This window comes from Tarenaya hassleriana, unplaced genomic scaffold, assembly GCF_000463585.1.
Source record: "Tarenaya hassleriana unplaced genomic scaffold, ASM46358v1 Cleome8, whole genome shotgun sequence".
NCBI lineage: Eukaryota > Viridiplantae > Streptophyta > Magnoliopsida > Brassicales > Cleomaceae > Tarenaya > Tarenaya hassleriana.
Window position 1 is genome coordinate 3,918,401 of NW_010970490.1, and position 8,547 is coordinate 3,926,947.

The 8,547-nt window shown below is 39.0% G+C and overlaps 4 protein-coding genes across 4 annotated transcripts in view; 3 read left to right on the forward strand and 1 right to left on the reverse strand.

Annotated features, from left to right (window-relative positions):
- The window catches only part of LOC104802895 (RING-H2 finger protein ATL52-like), a 1,787-nt gene extending 732 nt beyond the window's left edge, over positions 1–1,055 (forward strand). Inside the window, exon 3 of the mRNA XM_019201157.1 lies at positions 6–1,055. Within this exon, the coding sequence (XP_019056702.1) occupies positions 6–836 (831 nt within the window). The 3' untranslated portion in view covers positions 837–1,055. The remainder of the gene's footprint in view (positions 1–5) is intronic.
- A 2,069-nt stretch (positions 1,056–3,124) lies between these two features.
- On the forward strand, positions 3,125–5,695 carry LOC104802897 (non-specific phospholipase C4-like). The gene is made up of 5 exons (XM_010526714.2): positions 3,125–3,662; positions 3,748–3,945; positions 4,381–4,790; positions 4,917–5,087; positions 5,196–5,695. Exons 1-5 carry the CDS (start codon positions 3,208–3,210, stop codon positions 5,561–5,563), a joined length of 1,602 nt encoding a protein of 533 aa, XP_010525016.1. The 5' UTR covers positions 3,125–3,207; the 3' UTR covers positions 5,564–5,695.
- Positions 5,696–6,607: 912 nt separating this feature from the next.
- On the forward strand, positions 6,608–7,509 carry LOC104802898. The gene has a single exon (XM_010526715.2). The coding sequence runs from the start codon at positions 6,787–6,789 to the stop codon at positions 7,375–7,377; it is 591 nt and encodes a 196-aa protein (XP_010525017.1). The 5' UTR covers positions 6,608–6,786; the 3' UTR covers positions 7,378–7,509.
- A 148-nt stretch (positions 7,510–7,657) lies between these two features.
- Positions 7,658–8,547, reverse strand: part of LOC104802899 (BTB/POZ domain-containing protein At3g03510) — a 2,344-nt gene continuing 1,454 nt past the window's right edge. The window contains 1 exon segment of the mRNA XM_010526716.2: positions 7,658–8,547. This exon segment is cut by the window's right edge and continues 3 nt beyond it. Within this exon segment, the coding sequence (XP_010525018.1) occupies positions 7,666–8,547 (882 nt within the window). The 3' untranslated portion in view covers positions 7,658–7,665.

Genomic DNA, 8,547 nt, shown 5'->3' on the forward strand with positions numbered 1-8,547 from the left:
CTCCCGCCGCCGCCGACGACTTACAGGGGTATGGCGATTCGGCGGCGGCGGGGGATGGCCTCGGCGAGGCTCTGATTAAATCGATTAAGGTTTACAAGTACAAGAAGAGCGATGGATTCGTCGATTGTTCGGATTGTTCTGTTTGCCTGAGCGAATTCCAAGAGAATGAGAGTTTGCGGTTGCTGCCGAAATGCAACCACGCCTTTCACGTTCCTTGTATCGACACCTGGTTGAAATCTCACTCCAACTGCCCTCTCTGCCGCGCCAATCTCACCACCGGTAACGCCACTACCGCCGCCGCCGGTGTCGCAATCGCCAACCACCCGACCGCCACGGAATCCGTCATCCGCGGCGGAGGAAGTGCCGAGATCAGCTCTTCTACGATCAATCATCATCACCACAGTAGCGATTCTGTGGTGGTTATCGAAGATCTGGAATCCGGAGCTGGGAACGAGCGGATTGTTAACAGTGATAACATCGGATCGCCGCCGAAACCGCCAGAGAGGGAGCTGCGGGGTGGCGTTGGAACAGGAGTAGACGCAGAAACGCAACCGATCCGGAGATCCGTTTCACTCAACTCCGGCGGTGTGGTCTCGATCGCCGATATACTGCGGGAGATTGAGGATGAGGAAGACGACGAAGAATCCGGAGGCATCGGAACTTCACGGCGGAGAGAGGAGGAGGAAGAAGACGGCGCCGGGAAGGCGGCGAATCAGAGAAACGGAGTTCCGAATTTTCTGGTGCGGAGTTCGATGACGATGAAGAGATCCGTTTCTACGGGGAGATTTACCCTCACGAGGTACGATCGATCAAGAAATTACCGTTTACCCAATTAAGCGGTAAAGTTAAAATGGGAAAAATATTTTTTCCCAGTGAGATGTAAAAATAAAAAATAAAAAAAAAAGAAGAAAAATAATTGGTTCGATTTCGATATATTCATTTCCAATTTCATATGATAGGGTTATTATTTTTGTAAAAAATGTTCAAACGGATATCAGTTGCATGAAGTTCCAGAAAATAATTGTGACTAATCAGAAATTACGAGATTTGTGTTATGTTTTAATACAACAATAGAATTAATTAAAATTTTATAAGTTACTGTTACCTCTTGTATTTTTTCTACGTAAGATCTAGAATATGTTTTTTTTTTTATAAATATAGTAATGAAGTATGGGATAGACAGACAATAATGGAATAATTATCTAATTTAGACATCTAACCATATTTTTATTTTATATATTTCAAAATTATAAATTTTTAGTTTTTGGTAGACCCTGCTATGACGCTGACATGATAACTATACGATATCATAATATAAACCGTATATACACACACACACACAGAAATGAGTGTATGGAACATGAGTGTATGGTAGACCTTGTTACATGCAATTGTGCATTACTACCGGAGATTACGAAATATAAATACGTATTTGTAAGCATTTAAAATGTATATAATTTCAATTTTCCATTTATTAAAAAAAACAACAAGTGACAGAATAAGCTTTTGTTGATTTTAGTTATATCTGTGTCCCCCCAAAGGTAAATGCGGTGTTCTGTCGCCAGATGTAAAGACTTTTTCGCCAGCTTCTCAGACAATATTTTACAAAGGAAAAAAAAAATATCAACAAAGAACATTTTAAAATTAATGAAAAAAAAATAAAAAGATAAATAAATATATAATTATAATGTTAAAGAAGACAAAAAGAAAAATTATTTTGTTTCTTTGATACCTTCAGGGCCCACAAATATTCTATTGGGCTTCACCGTTAATTATAAAATGGGCCAACCGTAAAGCCCAACTACGATCCACAGAGCTCATTTGTCTTTTGTATTGTCCATTTTTTGTTTAAAAAAATACAGTGGACCACGAAACGACGTCGTATTATAATGGACACCTTTTTTTGTGACACGTCATACTAAGTTTGGTCGTGCAAGTTATTCAGTTTTCATTGAAACAATCGAAGTCTTATAAATTTTATTTTCTTAAAATAAAAATTTCCAAATCTAAGTCTGTTTCATATAAAATGTAAATTACTTGGGTATATATTAATCACAACCAAAGTTCTTATCCCTTCACGTGGAAGACATGCAATTGAAAAAGTTATTTGAATTTACAAAGAATGATTCGACCAATTCTCGAATAGTCTTGTTTGTTTTAAAATTCTAAAAGAATTAATTGTTATATGCCTATTTATTATACAACGTAGACACATTAACAAACTATATATATATATATATATATATATGCAAACTGATAGTTGGATTTGAATCGGTCTCGTTTATAATGGTGTGCCGAAAGGCCGATCGAGAATGCAGTATTGGTGGTATATATTATCGTTGACTTTTGAAAAAAAACTCTGGTTGAGTTTATATACTAGTATTAGTTATATATTCATACGTTATAAGAAAAAAAAAAGACAAATATTTAGGAAATCGCACATTATATTTTTTTTTTACGAATTTATAAAAAACTTTAAAAAAACGATTTGTCGTTGTAAATGCACATAACCAAAATATTTAAATATTTTTTTCCCCATGGATAGGCATATTCTAATATTCCTCGGTATAACGTGTCTTCTTCGGTTTTTCTCCAAATATTTTTATGATTGTTCTCTTATTCTTTTAAGGTTGGTCGGAAAATTATAGTATCTAGTTGCTTAGAATACCATCTTTGGTGCTAATTAGACATTTTCCTACAAAAGTAAATATTATATATTGTAAGATTGAGATTGTCACCGGTTACCACCGGTTTAGAATTTGATTTTATTTCGATTGGATTCGATCTTGTTTTAATTTGAAAAATCCTATCATTTTTCCCTATTTTTAATATTTCTCAAAAATCAAAATACAAAGTGTGACAAAATTAAGTAGCAAGAGAAGATGTAACTTCTTGGAGTTGCCCTCGATAGCAACTTTGACGTTAATCTTGAAATTGCCCAAACTTATAACCAAAGTCAAGATATGTGGTTTCGAACCTCCCCCTTGTCGTATTACTACACTTTAACCAGACGTGCCTACGTGTGTCATCTTGCCTTAACTTCTTCACCCAAAACTCTCCCTTATCTCCATATGTGTGTATATATATATATATACGTACATATACATGCACACGTATGTAAACATATATAGATATAAGTCCCAAGAAAAACGCATTGGTTTTCTCAAACGTTACACATAAGTTTACAACACCCAAAAGAAGAAAATTATGACGGCCGAGACGAGCGGTCCGGTTTCATCATCAAGGCCGTGTCCGATCAAAACCGTCGTCGTTTTGGTCCAGGAAAACCGGTCATTCGACCACATGCTCGGGTGGTTCAAAGATCTCAACCCCGACATCGACGGCGTCGAAAGATCGAACCCGAAAACGAATCCAAAATCAGGTTCCGACCCGAATTCTCCGGTTATCGAGTTCGGTGATCGTTCTCAGTATGTAGACCCGGATCCAGGTCACTCGATTCAAGACATATACGAGCAAGTTTTTGGGAAGCCTTGGGATCCGAACCACCCGGACCCGAACCCTGGTCCACCCACTATGTCCGGGTTCGCTCAAAACGCCGAGAGAAACAAAACGGGCATGTCCTCGGCGGTCATGAACGGGTTTAAACCGGACGCTTTGCCGGTTTACAAGGAATTGGTTACTAACTTCGCCATTTGTGACCGGTACGATAAACCAAATCTGAAATTCGGTTAGTCAACGTCCGGCTCTTGATTAATTTATTTTTTATATATATTTTTTCTCCGGCAGGTGGTTTGCGGCGGTTCCGGCCTCGACGCAGCCAAACAGGCTGTTCGTGCACTCGGCAACGTCGCACGGAGCGACGAGCAACGACAAGAAGTTGTTGGCCGAAGGGTTTCCACAGAAGACGATATTCGAGTCGCTCGACGAAGCTGGATTTAGCTTCGGCATCTATTACCAATTCCCTCCCTCTACTCTTTTCTACAGGTATTTTTATTTATTTATTTTTATTATCAATTCTTTGCATCTCGTATATTTGAGTAATTGGTACATAATTAAGGGAATACCATATGACAGATACAACTAAAAAATAATGGATAACTGAAATGAATTACAAGTAGTGCCAAATAAAATGAATTACAATGATATAATCTGTTGTCAAATAATTATAAAATAGTTTGTGAAATTACTTTTCTTAGCACATGATCCTACCAAGTCGTGACCCATAAGAAGAAGCTATTACCAAGTCTTGAATCACGACATGGAAGTTGGTACAAAATCTTCGTTAGTTTGCCAATTACATACATACATACGTACATACATACATACATACACACACACATATACATACACACATACATACATATATCTCTACGTCATATAATTATCTTTTAATGCCTATATATATATATATATGATCAGGAACCTGAGAAATCCAAAGTATTTGACACACTTTCACGAGTACGGGATTCACTTCAAGAACGACTGCGAGAAGGGGAAGCTGCCAAACTACGTGGTGATAGAACAGAGGTGGTTCGATCTGTTGTCGATTCCGGGGAACGACGACCATCCATCGCACGACGTGTCGGAAGGACAGAAGCTGGTCAAAGAAGTGTACGAGGCCTTGAGATCGAGCCCTCAGTGGAACGAGATTCTGTTCGTCGTAACCTACGACGAGCATGGCGGATTCTACGACCATGTTCCGACACCGGTGCACGGAGTTCCCAGCCCCGATGGCATTCCCGGCCCCGAACCGTACCGTTTCGAGTTCAACCGGCTCGGTGTTAGGGTTCCTACGTTCTTCATCTCTCCTTGGGTTGAACGAGGAACAAGTAACTTATTTGCTGTTCCTTAGTATCACTATACGTTTTTTTTTTAAATCTTTATGATAAATTATATATTTTATATAAATGCATTATGCATGGGATGGTAAATGATACGGATGTGGTGATGTGTAGTGGTGCATGGACCGAATGGGCCGTATCCAACGTCACAGTACGAGCATTCATCAATTCCCGCAACGGTCAAGAAAATATTCAACTTGAAAGATTTTCTGACGAAGAGAGACGAGTGGGCCGCCACTTTTGATTCCGTTCTTACCAGACCCACGCCCAGGCTCGATTGCCCCGGTGCGTATTTTTTATTTATTTATTTTCTATTTTCATCGTACAAAATTTGTTATATATACAAAATTAGGTTAAATAAAATATTATTTATTTATTTATTTTTGACGGTAGAAAAATTGCCGACGCCGGTGAAATTGAGAGCAACGGTGGCAAAGGAAGATGCAGAACTGAGTGAATTCCAGCAGGAGCTCGTGATAATGGCCGCAGGGCTCAACGGAGATTACAAGGACGAAGATTTGATGCACAAACTCTGCTGCGAAACTTGCGTTTTGGACGCTGCGAAATACGTTGAAACCGCGTTTGAGGAGTTCCTTAAAGACAGCAGACAGGCAAGGGGAGGTCGTGACGAGAACGACGTCGTTTCTGTCCCTGATCAAGAAGCTGCGACGCAACCACAGGACGCTGCCGCCGCGGCTGCGACTAGAACGCAAACGTCCTTTCTCCGTAAGTTGTTCTCTTGTATTGTTTGTGATCATTGAAGAACTCGTAACAAAAAACAAGAAAGAGAAAAAGAGTGGTATCAGCCCATGCTCCCAATTTCTATGTTGGCTGAGAAAATGTTGAATGTTTGTTTTATTTTGAATTAATAAACCATTTGCGTTTTGAAATTTTATGATTGTGCAGTTTATATATCATTTAGTTTATGTCTGCAACCAATATTATATATACATATATATATAGAAAATCTTAACATTCTCTTACAAACTTAAACATCTATCTTTATAAAATCATTTATATTTAAAATTCATATTTAACTTTTAAAATTTAAAATATATATTAATGATAATAAATTAATATTTTAAATGTTTATTGTTAAATTGAATTAATGATTTTTTTTATGTTTTTTAAAATTAAAAGTTTTTTAGGTTCATAGATTATTGAGATTTTTAATGGATATTTTAAAAAAAATAAAATTTAAGATGGAAGTTTATTATAAAGCTTTTTTTGAATCCTTTTGGATCTTTTCATAAAAAGTGGCTCACATGTAATCGAATCGTGTATATTTATAACCCTTTGCTTGATGGCACGTCAAGTATGCATATGCACTCAAAGATAATGTATGTCTCATATACATACATTTACGTAACATGTCGCCCACTATTATATTTATACGAACTAATTAATTATTGGACCGTTATTAGAATACAGATATCTTCGTTTGATTCATGAAAAAGGCGAAATTTTGTAATTTAAATTGATCATTATTCAGGCGTTTTTAAAAATTAATTAATTTCTATTTATAGTAAGTGTAGTGATGAAAAAGATGATGTTATTTCAAGTAACAGTTATCATCATTAAGTCACCCTTTTCCAATTTTAGTCTGATATTGTAAATATTTTAAATAAATATTTTATAAAATTTTCCCAATGTTACAAAATGAGTATCCAGACACCCATACATACATATACATATACATATATACACACACACACATATATATTATAATTGTAAATAAATAAAATAGAAAGAAATAACGAAGAAAGAAAGAAACTACCTACCGCTTTAGATGTTTTCAGTTTTCTATCCCGCGTCTCTCTTGGAATCTCTGTGGGCAATTTTCCCGAGAAACAAACAGAAGAGGAAGGAAAATCGCCCTACAAAAAGAAAAAAAAAAAGCAAAAAGAAAATGATAGAAAACTGATCAAAGCTCACGGAATTTGTGAACTTTTCGCCCAATTTCTCCGCCAGTGCTCGAAATCGAATGGATCAAAGAAAGAGTGATTGGAGAATCTACATCGTCACGGCTCTGTTTCTGTCATGCATCATCTCCGGTGGAATGTTTCTCGGCCTCTACCTTTTTCTCCCGAATCCGAGCCCTTTGTTTCTTCAAGCGGGGATGATCTTCGTCGGATTTCCATGGCTCTTCTGGTTCATGGGCTATCTCTACACGTGCGTAATCAGGCCCTGTACGGACCAGATTCCGCGGGAGCAGGGCAAGAGCGTTACCAATGTCGATCCGGAGAAGGGCAACAACAACAACGACAACAAGAACAGCAACACGACGGTGTCGGAAAACACCACGTCAGAGGCGGCGGATGGCGAGGAGAGGCACGTGCAGTTCGGGAACGTGACGGTGATTGGGAGTGGCGATGGGATTGATCAAGCTAAAAGACAAGAACATGTCGGGGAAGAAGAAGAAGAAGAAAATGGCAGAGTGATTGTGAGAGGAGGTGATGGAGGAGATCATGATAGTAATGTTGATGATCGAGACGAAAAGGGGTCTGATTTTTCTGGGGATTGCGATAAAACGCCATTGAGATTATCGGTTACGAATGCATCATATCGGGATTAGGACCGTTGTTCGAACAGATTGATTGGTTAGGGTTTACTTAACATTGCTTTTTTCATGAATCTGCATGAATATATATATATACACACACACACACATCGATCTGGTTTTGTTGTTTGGGAAGAAAGGCTTTGTTGTTGTTTTCTTGTTCTTTGGTTCAATGAACTGCAATGGAAAGAATGTCTTGAAACAGAGAAGGAACTGGAAAGAAAAAGGACAGAGGAACATCAGAACAGAACTGAACTGAACTGAGGAATCCATGAACGAAACGAGTCTGGTAATGTTAGGGTTTTATTTGTGATGAATCTTCATCTTCTTCGTCTTCTTCTTCATGACATGACAAGTGCATGCATCGACTGAGGTCATGCAACCGAACTTCCTCTTCACCTCGCTCCAAACACTCGTCTTCTTCGATTTCTTCTTCCCACAATGGACAACACATTCTCCGCCCATCTCCTCCTTGGGGTAATCACATTCCTTCTCGAGGATCATCAGCTTATTGCTCATCTCATCATCATCACCATCGCCATGATCATCATCGATATCCCCAGAAAACCCTATTTCTTCTTCTTCTTCTTCTTCCTCTTCGTACATCTCCTTTGATTTCTGTTCAACACCCTTCATTTCTCTATCCACAGTGTGCCGAATCTGCAGCTGAGTGGCGAACAAGACCTGAACGACGATCCTCAATGGAAGCTTCTCATTCTTGGAGGCGTGTTCGCATGCCTCTGGCGATAACTTCTCGCAATCAAGTACTCTGCAGGCCTCGAGCCTCTCGGATTCTGTCAAGTGCTTGTGGCTCTCCAAGAAAATGTCGATGGCTCGGTATATTCCATCAGAGTATCTCAGTACGCTAAATGACGCAGCCTCTGATAGTTCTGCCAGTGACACGAACGTCGCAACTCTCAGACATTCATCGCTAGCCGCCTCCGCCAGGAACTCTTCCACCAGTTTCGCCACTCTGACAAAACCCGATGACCCGTCCAAAGCATCGTAGCTACTGTAAAAGTTCTTCAGAATTCTTCTCGTCAGCTCGACATCATACTCAGCCTCTTCCGGGTATCCACGCGACAGAATCAGAAGGTCTTTGGCTGCAGCCATGTCGAGCTGTTTTCCGACCAGAACCTCGAACACGTTTCGACAACTCGAGCTTGCTTCAAGCAAGATCGAACG